At 35.5% G+C, this 25,393-nt stretch overlaps 1 protein-coding gene across 10 annotated transcripts in view; it reads right to left on the bottom strand.

Annotated features, from left to right (window-relative positions):
* EVI5 (ecotropic viral integration site 5) overlaps positions 1-25,393 on the bottom strand; it is a 206,483-nt gene that overhangs the window by 37,515 nt on the left and 143,575 nt on the right. For all 10 annotated transcript variants that reach the window (XM_019919870.3, XM_073811072.1, XM_073811065.1 and 7 more), the window contains one exon: positions 19,936-20,031. In XM_019919870.3, the coding sequence (XP_019775429.1) occupies positions 19,936-20,031 (96 nt within the window). The remainder of the gene's footprint in view (positions 1-19,935; positions 20,032-25,393) is intronic.

Here is a 25,393-nt window from a genome sequence, read left to right as displayed (position 1 = left end):
CTTAAGAAACTAAAAAGCAATATGATTAAATCATACAATTAGTACTTCATTAAAACAATATAATTTTGGAGCAGGCTAAATTATAGTTCATCTCTATAATATTTTGTAGTAGATTTTATGGTTGTTACCTCAAGATCCATTCTCTCTCCCTCATTATGTAGTGGTGACAGAATTGGAATTATCCTGATCCTTAACTCCACAGGTATGCCCTGATTGGTGGGGTTTAACTCAAACAAGATGATCGCATCTATTTTGCACAGTGATTGGTTCAGGGGTTTCTCAAAATGTGACACTCAAAAGTTTTGCTGGAAAGTATGGGGTACAGTTTCTTATTCTGGATATTACGATATGTGGGTATAAAGCTCACCGGTAAGCCATTTTAGCACAATAAGGAAAACCTCCTGAAGATAAAAATGACAAGGAGGGCTGAGCCTTAAGAATCATGGTTAAATACAACAAAATGGAGCTCAAACCAAACTTTTCCTGAAGCACACCCTACTTCTGGACTTTTCAGGCATGTAAGCCAATAAATCCCCTTTATTATTTAAGCCATATTATTTATGCCATTAACAAATCCAGAATTGGGTTGCCTGCAATAAAAACATCCTAATAAATATTTTAAAAAATATGGCTAAGTAAATAAACACCATGATATAAACAACATAATCTATGAAATGCTTAAAACAATGATTCCAAATGATGATTATGGAAAAAAAAATCACTTTGGGAGTTTTGTAAACATATAGATTAAGAGAACCAATTTCTGACCTACTGAATTCTAAATGTCTGGGAATGGAGCTTGAAAATCAGTATACTTCGAAAGCTAAACAAGTGGTGATTCTGACATAACCAGCGTGACATAAACTACACTTGAAACGCACTAGTTTGAACCATCTTTGAAAATTAACTATTTTTTTTAAACACAAATTCAAAATTCTATTTATATGCCAATTATAAAATGCTTAATTTTTACCCTATTTCTTAAAAATCTCTAATATTTTATGAATTGACACTCATTACAGAATTTACTTAGTATAATTTTACATATAAAAAAAGAGATGTTTTTACAACTACCACAATGGTGAATGTGGTAAATGACCAAGATTGATAAACTTATCTACAAATAGTCGCTACATTTCCAGAGAGAATATATTTAAAAACAAAAATAGAGGAAAACTGTCAAGGGTTCTTTAATTTCTTTCAATTCTGCTATCAGTTTCACTTCACATTATTTCTGTGATAGTTTCAGCTGGTCAGTTCCCTGTCTGCAGAGGTTGGTTCAATTTTGAACTCAAATCCCTGTCTTGGTTAACGTAGCTCTCAAACAGAAAATATGATTTAAAGTTTGGTAATGCATGATGAGGAACTAAATAAAATGTTTAGGATCTGAGAAAATTCCACATGTATGACCCCTATGACTGAAAACTAATTGTTCTAAAGAATGAAGAGAAACCAAAGATTTGGGGACCAACAAAATAATTCTTTTAAAACTTAAAGTACCAATATTATGAGGAGATATGGCAATAAATAAGGAAAATATGGAGTCCAATTCTCTAAACTTTTTTTTATCAGGTAACAGACTGTTATAGCCCCAAAGCTATATGCTTTAATATAACACATATAAATGTGTATACAGGAATATTTTACTTAGAGCAGTGATTCTGGTGTTCAACTACCTAGACGGTTGATTAACGACCTTCGGCATATACTTTCACCTGTTTTTGTCCCTGCAACCTTTGGGAGCTCTAATCACAGAAAGGATGAGATAGAGATGGACTGTGCTCAGGATATGTAAAATATTCTGTTACCTGAATATTTTCAATCTGTTGACTGAAAAATCATAAATGCTGTGCTCAGCAGGAAATAAGTGAATTATGTATTTGTGTAAGTCACAGCAGAAAGTGGACATTTTAATTAGAAATACCTTCACCTACGTCTACTGTACTCCAACATACTATTTAAAAAGGTTGAACAATTAAGTATGGTAATGCATAACAAGCTAAAAGAGTGAAGAGAAAACATGAAATGTTTACCGTATAGCTCTAAGCAGCATGTTTTTACATGTTATGTTGCAGCAAAACTGAGATAAATATGTTGTTAAGTTGCTTTGAACAAGTGTTTGAGAGAAAAGTGTGGTTTAGCAGTGGACAACGTTAAAAAATATTGTGGCAGTGAGAAAAGAGGAGGCAGGGGCCCTGGTTTGTTTAAATTCATGAATTAGCCTCATTTTAAAAGAGAAGTTGTAATAGGCATGCCTAAGAGTCCATTCTTGTTTATTTGTTTCTTTATCTATGTTTTTAAGGCTGGTTATAACTTACCCCTATCCTGCCACAGGAAGGACACTTCCTTAGACAGGAAGATAGCAGATTTTAAAAAGCTGTGTTTCAAGCCATAGGCTTTTTAATGCTCTACACAACCAGATAATTTGCTTAGAGGGTTTTTGTTTTGTTTTTGTTTTTTTTTTAAAAGAATTTAACCAGTTAACACCCATTTAATATACTAGATGTGTAGATGAAGGTAGCAGAAAGCACCCTATATCAAATATAAAAGCATCTAGTCTATCATTAACATCTTGCAAAATTTTTCTCTAGCTTTTTAATTTTTAAAATTTTCAAATCTACAGAAGAGCTGAAATAATAGTACAATACCCATATACCCCTTAGTTATAGTCACCAATTACTATTTTGCCACATTTGCTTTTGTTTTTCCTATTTGTGTATTTTCTGAAACATCTGAATGTAAATTGCAGATATGACATTTCACTACTATATATTTCAGCATGCATCTCCTAAAAGAAACCAAATGTCCTTACAACACCTAAATTAATAGTAATTTCACAGCATCATTAAACATGTACTTCCTATTCAGACTTTCCTGAAAGGGCCCAAAATGTTTTATTATTATCCACAATTGAACCAAGGTTCATGGTTACATTTGGTTATTATATCTCTTTAGCCTTTTTTAATCTAAAGTAGTACTTTTGCCTTTTTTCCCCATGATACTGTTGATATTTTAAGAGTCAAAGCTGAAATAGAAAAATTTCCCATTGGAATGAAAACAAGTACTGTTTTTATTCCTTTTTTCAAATCAAACAGGTAACAGAGTAAAACTAGTATAATGTATATTTAATGGTTGGTTGGGTCAAGGGAGTAAATATAGAAGACATGGGCACAGAAATTTAAAGATCTGAAGCCAAAGACTCAGAATATTTATAGGAATACAGCATTTTATATATTACCCTTGTAAATATTTACTCTATTATTTATATGTATTTGGTAAAAGATAAACATTATAAATATTAGCAGTTATGATTTCTTGCCTCTTATTAATAGATTAACGTGTTTAACATTTCACTCCTAAGAGGTCCAAAGAACTCTATTTTTTTTTACAGGCTCCTGACGCGCAGGCTCAGCGGCCATGGCTCACGGGCCCAGCCGCTCCGCGGCATGTGGGATCTTCCCGGACCGGGGCACGAACCCGCGTCCCCTGCATCGGCAGGCGGACTCTCAACCACTGCGCCACCAGGGAAGCCCAGAACTCTCTATATTTAACATCACTTTAAACACACAAAACCCTTTGTAAAAATATTCTATAAAGTAGGTAAATGACTTTAAATTCTGGGAAAAGCATAGTGTTCATCACAAAGAAATCTCTAAGAAAGAGAAGACTTGTCATAAAAGAAAGCATAAAACAACCACTCATTAAGCTTTATCTTGCTCACTGAGATAGTGCTCACAGCTGGAAAACTGTGTAACTGAAGAAAATGTGATTCACCTTCTGGAGAGGTGGAACTGTCATATTTTAATACCCTTATATTCCATGTCATGGGGGTTATCATCTCAGTGAAAGATTTATCTCTATTTTTGTTTCTTGGTTTTGTTTTTTTTGTTTCTAATACCACAAACTTAAATTCCAAATAGGTATTCTTATGCACTGTAAAGCAGCTTCTGTCTCACTTGTTCCTTATGAGGAAAGGATATATGGTAATGTTTCCCATTTACTAAGGATAAACACTGTTATGCCAGGCTGAGTAAACACCTGACAAAACCTTTTGGGGAGTACTGTCTTGGGAAACCAAGACTTTCGAAGAATTAGTTACAAAAAGCCTTTCTAGATCTATGCAAACATCATTTCATCGCTTTGTCATTCTACTGCCCATCACTTTTATTTCTCTAGATTGTCTTCTCCCAGCTTGATGATGATTACGACCTAGGCCTGTTATTTCCATCCTCTGGATTCTTACTACCACCTCCTTCTCTTAGCCAGATTTTCTCCAGACTGACAGACTAATAATAAGCCCTCTCTTTTGGCCTGGTGCTTTACCTGATTATTGTCCTCACAGGTGGTTTGATCTAAGCACAGCCTGGCCTCAACAACACTAAAAGATTAGATAGACTAGTGGCTTACCTGTCAAAGATCACATGGCTAGCCAGGGACAGAAACCAGATTTCATTCCTAGTGCCTTAATTGTAAGACAAATCACAGCAGGATATGTGCTAGAATTATTTTCCCAAAATTGGTGTTGCTTATGTTACTCATTTATCTTTTTCTGGACCCTCTGTACAGAGTGTTAGTAAGCCAAAGCTGGGGAGTTCAGTCCTTAGCTGTCAAAATTTCTCATCTACCTTCCTTAGCATCAGATGACCATATACATGGCTCTTATATATTCACCTCATGGATAAAACATGTTTTTCTGTGCCCTGTTTAAAGAATCCATGCAGAGCTGATTTTGCCAAAAAGCATCTTTATCAACTTATTAGACTGTTAAGAGTATTAAAACTTGATAGGGGGACTTCCCTGGAGGTCCAGTGGTTAAGAATTCGCCTTCCATTGCAGGGGGTATGGGTTGGGGAACTAAGATCCTGCATGCTGTGCAGCTCAGCGGAAAAACAAAACAAAACAAACAAACAAAAAGATAAATCAAAGACAGCCCATGTAAAGATAATATCAATAATACTTTATAAATTTCAAATTAGTAACTCATATATAAAATTAATTTCCTTTCTCAACTATTTCAATGAGGTGGTCTGGCCTAGCTGTGATTAATACAGTAGAAAAAAACAGGAAAAATATTTTAATTGAAAAAAAAACATAAAGAGAGTAACAATCATTTCTATTCATACTCCTCAGAATTGATCAATGTTAACATCTTGGAATACATGCAGCCAGATTTTTTTTTAATAAAAATAACTTTCTGTAAAATTATATATGTTTGCCTTAAGCAACTTGGACGGTGGTAAAAATACAAAAATGAAAATTAAATATTAAATATTAGCTAAAATTAATAGGAAAAGAAAGTACAGTGAATGCCAAGTGTTTCTTCAATATGAGAGGTAATTTCCTTTTTTTTAAAAAAAAACCTCTACATTTAAGGGATAACAAAAAAACATTAAGATGTTAGAAGTCTGCATTTTTATTACATGCTTTAAATGTATGTGGTATTGATTGACTATCTTGCTGGGATATGAGTGCATTTATACCTGCCTTCATATCCCCTCTCCCTCCACTTCCAGATTTTTGTTAGCTGTTATTTTTACACTGTCAAAGTTTATTTAAAAAAAACTCTCTCACCTGTAATCATTATTCCCATATTTGTTTAGTATTAGTTCCGTATTTAAACAGATTCAACATTTACCACCCATCTTTTCAAATAGTGCCCACATTTCATAGTTCTTTATTTTGACTTGTTTTAAGCTGGATTTCACTATCCAGTAATTTTTTCAAGATTATGAGAATAGTATCCTAGCAATCTTTTCACACTGGAAAATAACAATCTATTTCTTCAAAATATCTGGATGACACATTGTTTAGCTATAACATTTTTGGGTCAGCCAAACTCAGAATGTTGTAGACTAGTACTAAGACAACTTTCTGTGGTGATGGAAATGTTCTCCATCTGCACTGTCTAATATGTTAGCTAGGAGCTACTGTGCAAAATGAGGCTATGACCACATTGGCTGGCTAGTGGCTATCATATTGGAGAGTGCAGCATAGCCATTGCTCTGCTGATTTCTGGCATTGAATATGCTGTGAGAAATCTGGAGGACAAGTCTTAATCTTCCCATACAACTTTGTAGGTAATTTGCTCTAAGTGTTTAAGGAGCATTCTGTGTCAAATTTTCCTAGAACACAAGGTTTTCTTCTAATTTGCGTCTTCATTAATTTCAAGGACCTCTTCTTGCTTATTTTTGAATATATCTTCCTTCTATTTGTTGTGGGATACCAATTATTCTTAGTGTTAGATTATCTGTCTGTCATCCATAAGCATTAGCTAATATACTTGTTTTTCATTCTTAACCTCTATATTCATTGTGATTATTATCTCAAGCTTTTCTTCTATGCCAATATTCCAATTTTCAGCATTGTCCATTGAATAGGCTATTCTTTTGTGGTTTCTGCAATGGTGTATTGGGCTTCAATTTATTCCCTTAGTGGTACAATCCCCTCCTTCTTACCTCAGTGCACTTTTTAATTATCTTATCTTTTGATTTCTTAATTTTGCTAAATTCACGTTTAGTTGTTTTATAGTATGAAGTAATTGTAATTCCTCTTACCCTTGAATTACCTTTCTTCTTGGTTGGGATGTTTCTGAATAGTATTTCTTTCTCTTTTCTCTGCTATAATAATAGAAACCAAGTTGTTGTGCCATTTCTTCTCATCATGCTCATGGCTAGGTGACTGTCTAGATATTCTAAATGCTCTAATGATATGAGTTACTTATTAACTCTCTTTCCATCATATTTAAAATCTATTTTCTGTGCCCTCCAAGCTCAAGTTTGTTCCCATATTTCTAAGGCCTGAGGGACAGCATGGGGAAAAGAAGAACCTGGCTAAACAGGGGCACTCTTTATTCTTCTGAGATTCTGTTAGATATTTTGTATTACCTAACTGGGGGCATACATGCCAAAACCTGGGTTTTAGGATTCAGATCATTTCCCAAATAGAGTGTGTTGTCCCAGGGCCTTCACTTTAATTAAGATTCAGATGTTCACTTTCTAATCTCCTTCACTGGGTTGTTCCTTCTAGAAGTTTCTACAACTTCTCAGTCAGACATACTCATTTTCCTTCTCTCCACATTTGGGTTATGACTGAATCTTCCGGGGGTTTTGCTGACTTACCTATATATACAGTGTGGTGACATAGGAGAGAGGGAGATAATTGAGGTTAGAAGCCAAGCCCTGCTAGGCCTCTCTGCTCTTAAATAGTTTATTTCTTTCCTTAACTGTCACTTTTAAAGTTTATTGCATTAGGGTAAGATCCTTTTCCTCTCAGGCTGCTTTTAGTGGGAAAGTATTTGCCTTTAAAAAAAAATTTACTATTTTGTTAGACAGTTGAGGTAGGAAATTATGGGATCAGTTTCAGTCCACCTCTGGGGCAGCATTTAAACAAATGAATCTTTACACCTGATATTTATGTAATATTGTACATCAACTATACTTCAATAAAAAAAAGGTACTTTGAACCTACCTGTTCTTATGGCATAATAATATTAAATTCTCATGTACATGGCTGCCGCCTAAGATTCATTCAACAATTATTTTTTGATCGCCTGTTACATGCCAGGCACAAGGCATACAGCAGTATGTAAGACAAACCAGGTTCTAATATATTACATGTGGGTGTGAGTTGATTTTTAAAGTGAAGGTAATTTCAGACACTAATAAGAACTACAAATAATATGAAACACGATGAAATAGAGAGTTACGGCATTAGGGTCCTACTTTATAAAGGTGGTCAGGGAAAATCTCTATGAGTTGGTGACTTTTTTTTTTTTTTTTTTTTGCGGTACGTGGGCCTCTCACTGTTGTGGCCTCTCCCATTGCGGAGCACAGGCTCCGGACGCGCAAGGCTCAGCAGCCGTGGCTCACGGGCCCAACCGCTCCGCGGCACATGGGATCTTCCCAGACCGGGGCACGAACCCGTGTCCCCTGCATCGGCAGGCAGACTCTCAACCACTGCGCCACCAGGGAAGCCCGAGTTGGTGACTTTTAAGTTGAGATATAAATGATGAAAAGGAACGAGCCATGGGAAGATCAAGGAGCATAGCATTCCAAATGCAGGGAAGAGCAAGAGCAAGAGCAAAAGCCTGTAGGAATGAATGAGCTTTGGTTCTAGAAACAAAAATAAAGTTGGTGTTGCTAGAGCATGACATGAAGGGGAGTGTGGTTTACGATGCAGTCAGAGAAGTAGGCAGGAGCCAGACAACTCAAAGACTTTAAGGCCAGAGAAGGAGGGTGGCATTTTTGCTAGGTTGACCAAGTTTTCTACATTGCTGTTTTCCAATGATTCTTATTTCCATTCTAGCAATGGTTACCTCAAGTTATTTTAATGTATGTACATTAAAAAATTATAATGGTAATCATATAAATTCATATGGTATAAAAACTGAAGTTTCCCTTTCTCTTTTGCACCAAGCCCTTTATGCTCCCCAGAGGGAGCTTTGATAGGTATCACAGCAGACATCCCAATCTACTTAAACAAATACACACACACATATACTTTTTAACATACACAAATGGAATTATCACTACATTCTATAATTTTTCTCATTATTATGTCTTGCAGATCTTTCTTTATTCTTTCTTAAAGATACAGACTTTTCCAAATATGGATCTACTATGGTTTAACCATTCTCCTAATAATCAGTAGTTATCCTTGTTTTTAAATAATAATGTTAGATTTATGCACCCATCTTAAGAAGTTACATAAAGAACACACACCAAAGCTAAAACAGACAAAAGGAAATAATAAAAGAACAGGAATAAAATGGGAAAAAAAGTTGCTTATTGTTAAAATTTGCAATTGTTTACTAGTACTGTGCTGGCCAGTGGTATTAGAAATATTGGCTACTGCAAGTACCATTGCTTTCTCCTTTCTTGAACACCCTACAGATGTCTAACATACCACCCAATTCTGAACTGAAACTTATCGTTAGTTATTAAACTTTTATATAGTAACTTTAGAATAAGAAATCAGTACTTAATATATTTTAACATTTTAAGCCTGACAAAGTAAAACTTAAAACATGGTTTACAAATAGACATCACACCCTTAAAGGAAATAACAGAAACAATTAGTAATCTCTCTGTGCGCTCTTCATAGAGATTTCAAAATAAATCTAAGGTTATACATAGGATGTGGGTTTTTCGCTGGGAGTAGTATTACAGAAGGTTTGTGGTATTGGAAGGGTCATGACACAATGCAGGTTGCTTAGTCTCAAATGCAAGTGTAAAGCTTACATTAAAAAAATATTTTAAATTACACCCACAGATGAGAAAATGTAACGAAAAGAGAGATTATGCTACAGAAAGATATATACAAGCTCTCTCTCTCCTTTGTAAAAGTTTAACTATTTTAGAGACCATTAAAAGGCATTATCTTGACTATTTTAAAGGTTAAATAATGCTTTTTTTCAAGGCTATATTATGAAACTATGTTCAACGGTCACAGAGGCAACCATATTAACTTGCAGCAGCAGGAGCACAATTTCTAAGTTCTAATTTGATATTTTCAATTAAAGCAAGCTATATTAACCAAATTATAACTGCATGTGAGATGACGATAGTAGCAGAAAACACAATGATTTGAGTAAGTCTGTGACAGTCGATAAGCAATCACCGCGATTAATCAACATAACCTTACTGAAACATCAATAGCAATCACTAAGCTTTAGTAAGTTTTTACTGATTTGTACTTTGCCTTAAGAAAAATTAATCAGAATAGTAAATGTGGTAAATGGTAGCCTCTCCATGACTTCAAGGTGACTCATTTGAAACATCTAAAACCAAATCATACTCATATCACGTACTATTGGTAAGTTTCTAAAACAGTTTCCTGTAATTTCAAGTCACAGACAAAAAGGTTTGACTATTCTTTATGTTTTAGTAACTAGAAAAAAGTACATATAAATACTTTAAAGAAATAATAAGGTAAGTTGAAAAGTATGGAAGGGAGGAAATAAATCAAAATTTTTTCTCACTACTAAGACTGATTCAATTCCATTTCAGAAGAGAAATACATCCCACACATAGTTAAAGTGATATTTCTTACAGGATCAGCTAAATACACACATGAAAAATCAGCATTTGTACAAGGTCCAAAAGCTAGAAAATATTTCTTATAAATCAGTTTAATTAAAAACAGATCAAATTTTGTGACCAATACTTAAAATTCTATCTAATTCCAGGGGTTCCTAAAAACCATGGAATTATATAAACTATTTTTTAATTTTTAAAAAAATTTTGTTTTTTTTTTTTTGGCCACACCACAGTTTGTGGAATCTTAGTTCCTCGACCAGGGATTGAACCCAGGCCCCTGACAGTGAAAGTGTGGAGTCCTAGCCACTGAGCCGCCAGGAAATTCCCATAAACTATTTTTTATAACAGACGTTTTCTCAAACAGTTTTAGATTTACAGAAAAATTGAGAGGATAAGAGTACTATATACTCCCTTGCACTGTTTCCCCTGTTAATAATATCTTCCATGTTGTTACAATTAATGAACTAATATCGATACACTGTTACTAACTAAAGTCCAAAGTTTATTCAGATTTTCTTAGGGTTTTTTTTTTTTTTTAAACCCAATGTTCTTTTTCTGTTCTAGGATCCTATGCAGGATACCACATTACATTTAGTTGTCATGTCTCCTTACGTTCCTCTTGGCTGGGACAGTTTCTCAGACTTTCTATGTTTTTGATGACCCTGACAGCTTACAGGAGTACTGGTCAGGTGTTTTGCCAGATGCCCTACTATTGAAATTTGTCTGATATTCTTCTCATAGTAAGAATGTGATTATGGGCTACTGGAAGACCACAAAGGTAAAGTGCCATTTTGTCACATCCTATCAAGAGTATATTACTAGCAGTGTGATTTACAACTGTTGATGCTGATTTGATCTGGGTGAGGTAGTGTTTGTCAGGTTTCTCCAAAAAAGTTACTTTTTTCCCTTACCCTTTCCATACTGGACCCCTTGGAAGGAAGTCACTGTGCACAGGCTACACTTAAAAGAATAGAAATTTATGCTTCCCTTCTGAAGGCAGAGTATCTACAAAAGTTATTTGGAATTCTTCTGCATAGAGATTTCTCTCTTCCTCTTCATTTATTAATTTATTCAATCATTATTGATATCAGTATGGATCCATGGATATTTATTTTATACCTTGAATTATAATCCACTACTATGTTAATTATTTTTTCCTATTTTAAATATTGTTCCACCTTTGGCCACTGGGAGCTTTTTCAGTTGGCTCCTCTCTGTCCCTTTAACATATTCCTGTTAATGCAGGGTTTCGTTTTGTTTTGTTTTGGAACACTTCCTTACTTTCTGACACTGCAAGATACTCCAGGCTCATCTTGTGTATTTCCTGTTCTAGTCCTGGAATCAGCTATTTCTCTCAGGAACCTTGGTTTCTGTTATTGGAGAATGGTATTAGAAACCAAGATCTGTGTGCTAGGTGTACATAAACTAATTTTTATTTTAAAAAGTTTTTGGCCACGCCACATGGATTGAGGGATCTTAGTTCCCCTACAAGGGACTGAACCCGGGCCATAGCAGTGAAAGTGCCAAGTCCTCACCACTGGACCGCCAGGGAATTCTCTAAACTAATTTTAATAACACCAAGATGATCACTGGTAGCATGGTACTTTAAGGGTCTAAACTATCTTCACTAATTCTTTAGATACTATTATGAACTGGTCTTGAGTAAGTGAATGATATCCTTCATTCCTAGATATAGCAAATTTAAAAACCTCTAGATACTTAGTCTCTTTATATTTAACTGCATACTAAAGTTGGAGATCAGAGAATCATCTCTGAGCACTTCAGTTAAAAAAAAAAAATTTTTTTTAAAGTTTTTAATACCTAATGACCAGAGAGCAAGCTGAGTAAAATATTCTGTATACCTAACTCCCTTTGTTGAGAATCAGCATTAAGACTAGATAAGATTATAGAAGTTATTTTTCTAATTTAAAAATGCTTAAAATTTTGAGAAAAATCATTAAAGAAAAATGAAAAATATTTTAATGTTTAAACAAGTTGCTCAAAACAGAAACCACTGTACTTAAAGGGGGAAAAAAAAGTCCTCCAAAAAGAAGTTTGTTAGTCAAGAGGTGGCATATAAACTACCACCTGCTGTGAAACTATTAACAAATGAGCTCAGGAAATTAGAAAGCACCAACTGATCACAAAGCTTCATGCTAAACTCCATCCTTTAGTAATGTCATTGTAATTTTACATTATTAAAATTTTTTTTGTTAAATGGTAAAGATTTTTATCACTTCCTCTCTATCTCTGTCAAAACTGCATACTGAGCTGGGCACACTGATTTAAATCTAACTCCCTCATTTTATGTCAGAACAGAATTTTGAGTGGGTGTTTCTTAAGCCAAGAGCGGTTGGGGTATTGCCCATCTGAGGCATCCCTAGAGGTTATCTGTTGGGCAAAGTAATGAAAATGGGTAAATGTTACTGGGTACCAGGAAAAGAACACAAAGTTGGATTTGCGTAGAACTAAACTGTTTTAAACTCAAAACTTTTCATTATTTATAACAAAGCAGCGTTAACTTTATAGATGTGCTCAGCCCACAGAAGCTTTTAATATGGTTATGACAAATTAATATGTTTATCTTTATAAAAATCAAAACACAAACTCAATTCCAGGTTAAATATCACAAGGCTTGGGTTCAATTTTCATCTATTTTCCTCAATTAACTAAGCAAAAATTAACTTTTCTGTGTTTTGTTCCACCACTTGGAAAATGGAGAAAGTGTGATTTAGCATTAACATAAAAATAAAGTCCTCAACTAATAAATAACATTTGGATCAATAGAATAAAGGTGGAAAATTCCACTAAGAGGAGGAGGAAACAATTTTTAACCACCATTTCCTCCCATCTAAATACTATGAATTCCTACAAGCATTTTTTTCTGAATCAAGTTCAAATGAATCCTTTTAATAGGTTTAAATGTCATCTAACTGATGACTCCTATGCTCAAAACCCTCCCATGACTTTCTACCTTACTCAGAGAAGGGCCAAAGTTTTTAGGCCCTATGTAATCTGCCCTATTTACCTCTCATACTTCCTCTAACTTCCTCTCTTACTCCACTCAGGGTCTCAGAGATGCCCCTGGCTTTAGGCCCTTTGTCCTTACTATTCCCTTATCAGGGTATTTCTACCACAAATCTGCATGAATCTTTGTTTAAATATCCCCTTCTAGCGAGCTTGCCTGACCACATTATTTAAAATAGCAATGGTACCCTACGCTCAATACCCCAACCCTCTCCTTTTCCGACATTTTTCTCTCCATTGTACTCATCATCTTCTAAATTACACACTATACGATTCATTTATTTTGTTCATCCTACTTCTTCCTCTACCATTAAGCTTGATGAGGAAAGGGACTTTTCATGTGTTTTGTTCACTAATTCTTATAAAGTATGTAGAGTAGTGACTAGCACATAGTAGGTACCCCATAAGTATCTGTTGAATTGAAACTGACACCCCATTTAAATTAATAATTTAATCTGTTCTTCACATCTAGGCTTTTAAATGAGAATGATTAAAATAATGTGAGACGGTATAAGAGAGATCTATAACAGAGAGGATTAAACAGCAGAGACACAACAAAATTGGCTGGATTGGCATCATCAGGGAAGGCTGATCACAGCATGTCAAACTTAATCTGACCTTTGAAATGATAAGCAAGATCAAAGGAGGAGAGAAGAAAAACAGAGTGAATCTCTATGACATATTTAAAGAGTTCTTAACTAGTTTATTATGGCTCAAGCACAGGTATATGCTGGAAAAAGCGGGAAATGAAGCTAGAAAGGGAGGCAAGAATCAGAGCAGGAAGGGGCTCGTGAGTACAGCCAAAATTTGAACTGTGTCCCGAAAGCCATGGGAAGCTACTGAAAGATTTAAGTGAGGAAAAGGGAACCAGCAGTAACAAAGTTATAGGAGGCAGTTGATCTACCAAGAAAATCCATATAACTAACATGACAGTACCTGTAATACTAAAGAAAAAAAATTTCATTTTAATCCTGGAAAGAATTTAAGTTAGAGTGGGTTCTTAAACATACAACAAAATCTCATTTAAAAATCTTCTTTATGCTTCAGTTTCCTCCACTATAAAATGAGGATACTAACAATAATGTCATATGTAAAGATTAAATAAGTGAATATATTTAAATGGCTAATAGTACTGCCTGGCATGTTTTAAGTATTCAATGATGCTAGCTATTAATACTTTAATTATTAGTATTCTGGAAGAAATAAAGTTACAGATAATATGGTAAAACATGGTAAATACATAAAAAATGAAGAGTAAGTTAAACAGGGCCTACACTGGACAGAAACAAGTTCAATCAAAAAAAAAAACCAGCCAAAACAATTCTTAATTTGCAGCTATATCTAATTCTTGGAAAGGGATAAATTCATTATCTGGGGTGGGTAAACACTATCTTGAAGGGAACTCAAAAGACTTTCTGCACTTTCCATTCTGGTTGTAATTTTTGGAAGCCCTTACAATGCTGAGTGTGATCTTTTATAAAAGGTCATTGATAAACTGATTTGCTGGAAACTAGTTAGGGAGGAAAGAACACTTGACACATGCTTTCTCATTTAATACCAACTCTAAAGCAGATAACTTTAGGACCCTTAGTTTTGAACGAGTAAATTCAAAATCAGGTTAAATAACTTGTCAGACAAGACAGCTAATAAGTAGTTTGTCTTCAAAATCTACTCTCAACCAATCAACAAAATCTCTAGCAATTATAAGAAAACAGAAAGATAAAAGTTGTCACCACAGAGTTATTTAGGATTCTAAAATCCTCTTGTTCCCAATAATAATTAAATTTATTGACTCTTTCTATTCTGATCAGGGTATGTCATATTTATTTTTGCAGGCTACTTACAGAAATTCCACTTAGCCTGAGCCATTCAATTAGCTTGTAAAGTATATGTACAGGTAGGAAGAAAAAAAATTCTCCTTTAAAAGACAACAATTGGCATCCTCTCACAGGTAATTAAAGCCATTAACACCAATAAATGTACATAAATTTTCAGAGGTTTAAATTCTACTCAATGATATTGCAAAGAAGGGACCCAGACTCAATCATTCCTTCTGTATAATGATAAATGCACTTAGGCAGAGTCTGAATTCATTTTATCCTTCCTAGCCAGTAGTGACCTAATGATAAAAAAAAATGCAAATTGATGCATGTGTGAATACAGTGATAATCTCTGAATTAAAAAAATTTGGGGCTTCCCTGGTGGCTCAGTGGTTGAGAGTCCGCCTGCCGATGCAGGGGACACGGGTTCATGCCCCAGTCCAGGAAGATCCCACATGCCGCAGAGCGGCTGGGCCCGTGAGCCATGGCCGCTGAGCCTGCATGTCCGGAGCCTGTGCTCCGCAACGGGAGAGGCCACAGCAGTGAGAGGCCCGCGTACCGCAAAAAAAAAAAAAAAAAAAAATTGAATGCTGAAATTACATACATTAAAAATCACTTATTGTAAAAACAACAGATGAGCAAATTATTATATTAATTTCTTCAAATACAAATATTTGAATGATGGCTATATACTAAGCATTATATACCAACGCTGAGAAATACAGCAACTGAATAAAACAGGCAAAAATTCCTCTCTTACGGAGCTTCCATTCTTGTGGGGGGATGTGGACAATAACAACAAACATGTATAATTTATGGCAAGAAATAACTGTTTTGAAGAAATATAAAGCAGCATAAGAGTACAGTGATTAGGATATGAATATTATTTTAGATAGAAGTTTGGCCAAAGGAGCTTTATGTAAGAAAACAATAGAGATCTGAATGAAGTGAGATTATACAGTATTTGAAGTTCATAATGATAACACTGAATTGTCAAAAAATATTAAAATGATATACATGATATCATATTTTTTAATATTTCATGGCACCTTGGAGTTCAACCTCTTAATTCTATTATAGGGGTATGATCTGCTCTAAATAAGTATTACAGTAGATAGTGACTAAAATCCATTAAGAAGTGTAATTCTGTTTGAGAAGGAGGAAACCTCAGCAATAACTTTTACAAAGAGTTCAGGAAAATGGCTAAAACCTGAAAGCTGCTACACTTTAAAAAAGGTTAAATTCACTCTGAGACACTAATATAAAACAGATCCTCCAAAGATGGTGGAAAAGGCATTATTATAAAGAACATTAAGTATATTACAAATGTAGTTATCTCAGATTAACATGGGGAGGGTGGTGATTATGAACTTTAAACCAGACCTTAAAGTTTCAAGTTGACTGAAAGATCTTTGAAAATAAATTTAATAAACTTCAACCTCATAAATATATCTACTACAGAATGCTATAGTGTGTATAAAAATGAGTATTTCCTCATCTAAATGAGACATTCACAAAAGTACAATTTTCATAACTACACTTAAAAAAGCAGGCTTTAATTTTATCAATAACTAATTACATAATTATGTAATTTATTAAATGAAGGGTTTGAAAGAATTTGGTTTGTGGGAAAAAGTTTTATTCACAAGAGAGCAGGAGTAATTGGAAGAGTTGGTCTGAAGAGATCTGAAGTACAAAAATATTTGACTAAGTTGAGTTCTCCCCCTAGTGGAACTTGAAAATGATCTAAGATATTTCCATGAATAAAAATAACCTAAAATGTATTACTCTTATAATTGAAAATGAGTTTCAGGTTTTAACAAAAGATCTATTTATGGATCTTAACCTGCATATAATAAATAAATGAATGAATGAAGTTTGAATCATTAAGATGTTTACTGAAAACACATTTATCAAATGTCTTAACGGCAAAGTAGCCATGGAGAACTCAGTAAGCAGAAATACCTAAAAAGCAGAGGACTAGGGGATACAGAAAAACACAGCAATTTTTTGAAGACATAATAGCATGTAGAATGATACAGAATTTTAAAAGAATATAGAGACTTTGTAAAGAGGTGTGTGTGTGTGTGTGTGTGTGTGTGTGTGTGTGTGTAGGAGGTGGGGAGAGAGGATGGGGTGGTAATGGTCAAAGAAGAGGCTAGAAATGCAAGTCTGGACAATAATGAAAAGATAAGGTTTTTATGTTTTAGACAGAAAATTCTGGTGGCTCTGTGGAAGAGCTCAGGGTGGAGAAAAAGAAGCTGGACAGGAAGTTGTGACGTTCAGGTGGGGACGAAGGCAGGTGAATGAAGGGAGTGGCAGGGGGGAATAGAAAGGCCATGAAAGATTTTTTTTAAAGTTTCTGAAATGAGTAAAATTACCTTTGATTTAGTTTTAGATTTACTCACGACTTTTATCTTTTGAAGAAACTGAAGAGTCGGACATGGTACTTTAATCTGTATGAATTATTAAGAATTATCTGAAGGCAAATCTATATGAGTAGGTGAGCAGGTGAAACGCTGGTAGGCATGTTAACTAGCAGAAGCACTTTGTAAAAATAATTTGGTACTCTCAAGTAAAGTTGAAAGTTCGCATACGTAGCCTTGATAAATATGGCATAACGTTAAGAAAAGCATAAGTGAAGTTCCTACTAAGCTGAATAATTCAAGACGAGATGATACCACTGAACAAGCCTTGAGATACAAAAGAATAAAAACATTTTGGCTGGAATAGGAACACATTTGATTTTAAACGTGCTGAATTTGAAGGTCCTGTACAAGTTCCAGGAGGAGTTCTCTACTGTCCATTAAACATACTGGTCTACTGATCAAAAGACACAATAAATTAAAAACAACAATGACAAATGACAAGTTACAAAGTGGGAGTAGCTATCTGTAAAACATAACATCAACTTGGAAAGAACTACGCGTACATAAGAAAAAGATAATCCTAAAGAAAAGACATACACAAAAGACTTTAATAGGCACTTTATAAAAGATGAAATCCAAACTGCCAACCTCATTAGTAATCCAGCAAATACAAATTAAAACCATGATGAAATACCATTGCATACCCACCAGACTGGCACAAATTAAAGCATCTGACACCACCAAGTGTTGGGGAGGATGTGGAACAACAGGACTTTCATAGGCTGTGGTTGGCAGTTAAAGTGGTACAAACACTTTGGAAAATAAAACTGAAGATCTATCTGCATGCTTTATGACCCAGCCATTCCACACCCTGGCATCATGCTACAGAAACGTGTGCACACGTAGTCAGTACAGTGTACAAGATTGCTTACGATCTCAGCATTGTGTATAACAGTCCCAATTTGGAAATTTACAAATGACGACTAATACCAGAGTGGATATGTACGCTGTGACATATTCATGAAATGGAACACGTTGCAACAATAAAAATCATGACTCATTAAAACAGTGCTGAACAAAGAAAGAAGAGAGACAAATGAAAATATTCAGCATGACTCTATACGAAATTCAGAAATAGGAAAAACTAAACTGTGTGCATGAGAGATGCATACAAAGATGACACCACTAAAAGGAAAAGCAGAGGAGTGACTGCTATAAAATTCGGGATAAGGGAAAAGGGTGTGATTGGGTAGACTTCTGGAATATAGGCAATATTCTGTATCTTGACCCAAGTAGTGGTTACATGGATACTGTTTTTATACATATTATAATGTAGCTTTGTTTTATGAACTTTTCTGTTTATTGTCTTCATAATTTTTTTTAAAGGTGTAAGATTATTGATTAGGGGAAACATGCTAGGATGGAGATAGATTAGAATTCATTGTTGTACACTGAGTAGTTTTTAAAAAGCCAAAAAGCTTGGATGCTCAGAGGAATACAAACACTCAGAACTGAGGAAAAAAAGACTGAAAACAAAGTTCAACAAGAAAGAAGAGAGTCAAAGAGGGTGGTGCTAGGAAAATTCTGCAGCCCACAGAATGAGAAGAAATATCTGCAAAAATATCTGTTTATATCTGATATGGGATTGACATTGAGAATATATAAGAAACTTCCACAACTCAACAACAACCCATTTAAAAACTGGGCAAAGGACTTGAACTGCCATTTCTCTAAAGAAGACATAATGGCAAATAAGCACAATGAAAAGATGGTCAACATTATTAATCATTAGAGAAACGCAAATCAAAACCACAATGAGATACCACTTCATACACATTAGGATGGGTGTTAAAAAAAAAACACAGAAAATTAACAAGTATTGGTGAGGCTGTGGAAAAACTAGTCCCTGTGCATTGCTGGTGGGAATGTAAAATGGTGCAGCTGCTGTGGAAAACAGTATAACAATTCCTCAGAAAATTAAACATAGAATTACCACCTGATTCAGCAATTCCACTTCTGGGTATGAATGAAAACAGAAATGAAAACAAGGATTCAAACAGCTATTTGTACACTCACATTCATAGCAGCATTATTCACAACAGCCAAAAGGTAGAAGCAATCTAAGTGTTCATCAATGAATGAATGGATAAACAAAATGTAGTATGCACACACAACAGAATATTATTCAGCCTTAAAAATGAAGGAAATTCTGACACATATTACAACATAAATGAACCTTGATGACGTTATGCTAAGTGAAATAAGCCAGGCACAGAAAGACAAGTATCCTATGATTTTATCAATCCTTATATAAGATACTTAGAGTAGTCAAATTCAGAGACAGAAAGGACAATGGTGGTTTCCAGGGGTTGAGGGAAGAGGGGAATGGGGAGTTGTTTAATGGGTACAAAGTTTCAGTTTTGCAAGGTAAAGAGTTCTGGAAATTGGCTGCACAACAATGAGAATGCACTTAATGTCACAGACTGTATACATTAAAATTGTAAATTTTACAGCAATACGTGTATTTTTACCACAATAGAAAAAAATGGACTTGGAAATGAATAAGTGTTGAAAATAGAAGCATAGTCATTAGGATGAAGACATAAGTCACTATTCAGGTGCAGAGGGAAGGGGAAATAACTGCATTATTTTTACATGTACTTTATTATTTTCATGTGTTACCTGGATTTCAAGCTCAGCAATGTGCTGCTGTAGTTCAGCCACAGCAGCTATGCTATCTGCTTCCCGGAGTCTCACAGCCATCACTTCTTCCTTGTTCTAGGGTGGTAAACAAAACAAACCAAAAATAAACCATATAATAAACCAAACCATTAATAAAACATAAACACTTGTAACATGCCTCAAATTTAGAAAGTGACAAATAAACCCATGATTAAATGAGAGAAAAAATGCCATTATATCCTGAACTTGGTATAAAATGAAGAATAAATGTATAGAATAACATTCCATCTCACTGTAGTGGCCCCTCCCGCTGTGGAGCACAGGCTCCGGACGCGCAGGCTCAGCGGCCATGGCTCACGGGCCCAGCCGCTCTGCGGCATGTGGGATCTTCCCGCACTGCGGCACAAACCCATGTCCCCTGCATCGGCAGGCAGACTCTCAATCACTGCGCCACCAGGGAAGCCCTACTCAAACTTTTCAACTAAAAGTTAACTTAATTAAAACTGGTGACTGTGAAAGCTGTTAATTTTTTAACCAAGAACAATTACTGAGAACTTTCAAACACGTATCTAGGACAACAGATTAACAGGGAATATAAACACTAAGAGTATGATAGCTAGATAATATTTTTTAAATTACATTTTTTCTGAGGCCATGAAAGTTCATGAGTATTTACATTATACTACATTTTTTCTGAGGCAATGAACTTTAATGAGTATTTACATTACACTACAAAGGAGAGTAATAGAAATTAGATTATATCATAATTTTAATCTTCCTAGGAAAAGCATAATATCAATTCTACCACTTCAAAATTTCACAAACGAAAAGCTCTAAAATTGTATTCTACAATATCCATGCTAAATAATAATGATCCAGAAGTAACAAAATATGAAGAAAGACAGAGGAAAATGGGGTATACAAAAATATTTTGCTCCTTCATTAACTTCAGTAGAAATTTAGCAATCATTTAGTATCAAAAATGTGCATCATGGTGACCATAGGAGAAATTTAGCACCTGACAGTAATATAATATCAAAAATTTAAAAATACTAAATTTAGTAAAAATATAATAATTAAACTTTTAAATTAAAAAAATAGGGCTTCCCTGGTGGCGCAGTGGTTGAGAGTCCGCCTGCCGATGCAGGGGACGCAGGTTTATGCCCCGGTCCGGGAAGATCCCACAGGCCGCGGAGCGGCTAGGCCCATGAGCCATGGCCGCTGAGCCTGCGCGTCCGGAGACTGTGCTCCGCAACGGGAGAGGCCACAACAGTGAGAGGCCCGCATACCACAAAATATATATATATATATATATATTTTTTTTTTTTGCTGCGGAGCAACTAAGCTCGTGCACCACAAGTACTGAGCCTGCACTCCAGAGCCCGCGCACCACAACCACTGAGCCCCCATACCACAACTACTGAAGCCCGCGCGCCTAGAGCCTGTGCTCCGCAACAAGAGAAGCCACCCCAATGAGAAGCCCGCGCACCGCAACAAAGAGTAGCCCCTGCTCGCCGCAACTAAAGAAAGCCTGCACGCAGCAACAAAGACCCAATGCAGTCAAAAATAAATAAATTTAAAAAATACATATATTCAGACAAGTGTACACAATTATAGTACATCAAAACACTATTTACAATGGTAAAAAGTTGTAAATGACCCTACTGTGTAACAATAAAGAAATAGTTCACTCAAAAAATATATATATATTTTAATCTTAGATATGATACTGGTACATCACTACAAGCAAATACTGCTTTAAATATTTTGCCATTTTGTACATGGCCAGAAAGTGTAGTCTCTGTACCCAGTGCTGTGATGGAAAGTGCTTAACGACCAGCTCTCAAGCAAGTGTGTGTACGTGTGCGTGTGTACACATGTGATTGTATGTACATTTATTATATATTTTAATACAGACTGAAATAGAAGATGTATAATATACAACACACAGTTAATAAGATATATATAATGCTATTATAAATTCTATGTAGTCAATATACTCTCAGAGAATGCTTTCACTAATTTTTTGCCAAACTATTGTATCCATAGGTCATCTACCACTGAAAATGAGGAAAAAGTGAAGTATGGATATGAACGTTGGTTAATTTTTGTTCAAGTTATCTATTCTGATAATAGAATTATTATCATTCTGATAACAGTAATCAAACACTGAAAGATGATTTCCTCAATATTTTGTGCTATTCATAATGTAAAGACTAAAGATACAACACATTTTTAAGCTTTAATCTGCATTAACAGTCTAGAGCAGGATTCAAAAACTTTTCCTTAAAGGGCCAGATAGTAAATAATTTTAGACTTGTGGGTCGTACAGTCTATCACAACCACTCTATCTGCCACTGGAGTATGAAAGTGGCCATATACAATATATAAATGAATGCGAAAGGTTGTATTCCAATAAAACTTTATTTACAAAAACAGGCAGCCAGACAGATTTGGGATATGGTCTATAGTTTGCCAACTTCTGGTCTTGATAATCCACAAAACAATAAATCAAGCCCTGATTTGTAGTTTGCCAATTTATGTGGTGTAAATACTCCCATCATGGCTCCTTTCAAGTCGACATAACATTAGTGAACATTAATGAATATAACATGAGTAGCACACATTGGTATTTCCACTAAACAGATACAAATAGGTATAAATAATCTTAAAAGCACAGATAATAGTAAAATGTAAAAATAATTAGGAAATGATGACATTTGAGTATTTACTACCATAATTTGTCTAATCATGTTGAATAATTTAATTTTTAATATGGCTGTTTAACAAATGTGCCACAAAATTCCTGAAAATTTATTGGGGTGGCCAAAAAGTTCGTTCAGGTTTTTCCATAACATCTTGTAACAATCGGTTCTTGCAAGCCTTTACTAGCCAGCTCCAGCACACCTCTGTGTCTATGTTTAATAAAGTTCAAATCTCTTTCTGTCACTCTCTAACTTTAAACACTTTAATGGTACTCCACAGATCTTGAGATAACAGGTTCTTTTACTGGTGTCCAAGATTCTATATGATTTGGCTCCCTATTTACTGCTCTAGCTTTATATCTCACCAGTATTCCTCACCACACACTTCCCTCCAACTAGAATGAACTTCCTCAGTTCAAGCAAAAACCTATTGTTCCTTTTCACTTTTGCTCTTCACATGTGCTATTCCCTTTGTCTAGTGAACTCTGCTGCCTTTCCTTGACTACTTCCTACATATCCTTAAGGTCTCAGCTTAATCATTCCTTAGTTAGCTTTGCTTGAACCATAACCGTAACACTAAATGCCCATTATAGTATTCTATATACCTCCTCAATCATAGCACTACTCATACTGCATTGTAATGGTGTGTTTGTCTATATCCTTTGCTAAGAGAAAGCCCCTTGAGGACAGTGATCTCTCTCCAACAGCCAGCACTACCTTGCAACCATGTGAGTGGGACACCTAAAAAACCTCATCCTTTAGCTTTAGCGAAGCCTTTAGATGACTGTAGCCTCATGAGACTCTCAGTCAGAACCACTTGATTAAACTGCTCCTGAATTTCTGATCCACAGAAACCCTGGGATATTAGTGGTTACTGCTATTTTAAGCCACTAAGTTTTAGAGGTAATTTGTTAAATAGCAATAGATAACTAATACATTTATACTCTACAAATTTTAACATTGTATAAAAATATTATATCCATCAAGTAAAAAAACAAAAATTTGGGCAGCAGTTTTCTCCCAATCTTCCCCCTCTCCAATCCAATCACCAAGTCTCTACAAAAATACTGAACTGATCTACTCTGCTTTAGTACCACTGCCAACACCTGAGCCCAGGCTAGCAACTCTGTCTTGTATTCAATACTATTACCTGATGATCTCATATCAAATCCCTCTCCAACCCCGCCTCAAATCCATCTCCACACACAGTGGCACGTGTGTTCTTTTAAAAAATAATTACAGGGCTTCCCTGGTGGCACAGTGGTTGAGAATCTGCCTGCCAATGCAGGGACACGGGTTCGGGCCCTGGTCTGGGAAGATCCCACATGCCGCGGAGGAACTAAGCCCATGAGCCACAACTACTGAGTCTGCGCATCTGGAGCTTGTGCTCCGCAACGAGAGAGGCCGCACAGTGAGAGGCCCACGCACTGCGATGAAGAGTGGCCCCCACTCGCCGCAACTAGAGAAAGCCCTCGCACAGAAACGAAGACCCAACACAGCCAAAAATAAAATAAAAATTTAAAAAGCTAAAAACAACAAAAAAAATTATATTAATCACTACAAGCATTATCCCCTAATAAATGCTAAAATTAGTTGCTGAGGGACTTCCCTGGTGGCGCAGTGGTTAAGAATCCACCTGCCAATGCCAGGGACACAGGTTAGATCCCTGATCCGGGAAGATCCCACATGCCGTGGAGCAACTAACCCCATGTGCCACAACTACTGAGCCTGTGTGCCACAACTACTGAAGCCCACATGCCTAGAGCCCATGCTCCATAACAAGAGAAGCCACCGCAATGAGAAGCCCATGCACCGCAACGAAGAGTAGCCCCTGCTCGCCACAACTACAGAAAGCCCTCATGCAGCAACGAAGACCCAACGCAGCCATAAATAAATAAATAAAATGAAATAGAATTAGTTGCTGAAACCTTAAGGATATTTGCATAAACTCAAAATAGTTCCTCCAAATACTTATTAATTATTGTCCTACTCTGGTGGTCTTAACACATGCCCACAAGTCCTTTGATACTCTTCCCTTCAGGAATTGTGGCTCAATGACCTTTCCCCCACTCAGACCATTGTCTAGGCTCAGTAACTTGTTTGTAAGGACAGAATACGAGGGGGAAAAAGCTTTGTAGTAGAGAAAGCTGGCAGATAACCAACTTAATCAAATGACCAAAGTCAACACCACTAGATGTAAGATATATCAAGACAGTATGTCCCTGATATGATGCACTGGGAAAGACACTTCATCTCTGTATACTTTCCTAAAATACATAACCTTGGTCAAAGCATGAGAAAACATATGACAATCCCAAACTGAAAGATTTCTACAAAATACCTCACAAGTATTCTTCAATAGTCAAAGTAATGAGAGATAAGAAAACACTGAGAAACTGTTGCAGCTCAAAGAAGAATGAGACACGATGGGGAAATCTAAATAAAGTCTGTAATTTAGTAATAACATTATACCAATGTGCATTTCTTAGTACTGATAAATGCATCATGGTTATGTAATATGTTAAAATTAGGAGGGGCTGATTAAAGGGTATATGGGAACTCTGTACTATCTTTGCCACTTCACTGTAAACATAAAATTACTTCAAAATTAAAAGTAAAAAAACTGAAGCAAATATAGCAAATCAAAAAATATATCATGTTTCTTTCCTGCTTAAGACCTTTTAGTGGCCTCCCACAGCATTTAAGAGTAAAACTCAAACTTGTTACCCAGGCCTATAAAAATCTACACAGTA

Source organism: Tursiops truncatus, chromosome 1, assembly GCF_011762595.2.
Source record: "Tursiops truncatus isolate mTurTru1 chromosome 1, mTurTru1.mat.Y, whole genome shotgun sequence".
NCBI classification, from domain to species: domain Eukaryota; kingdom Metazoa; phylum Chordata; class Mammalia; order Artiodactyla; family Delphinidae; genus Tursiops; species Tursiops truncatus.
Note: the sequence above shows the minus strand (reverse complement) of the source record. Positions and strands in the feature narration are given on the sequence as shown.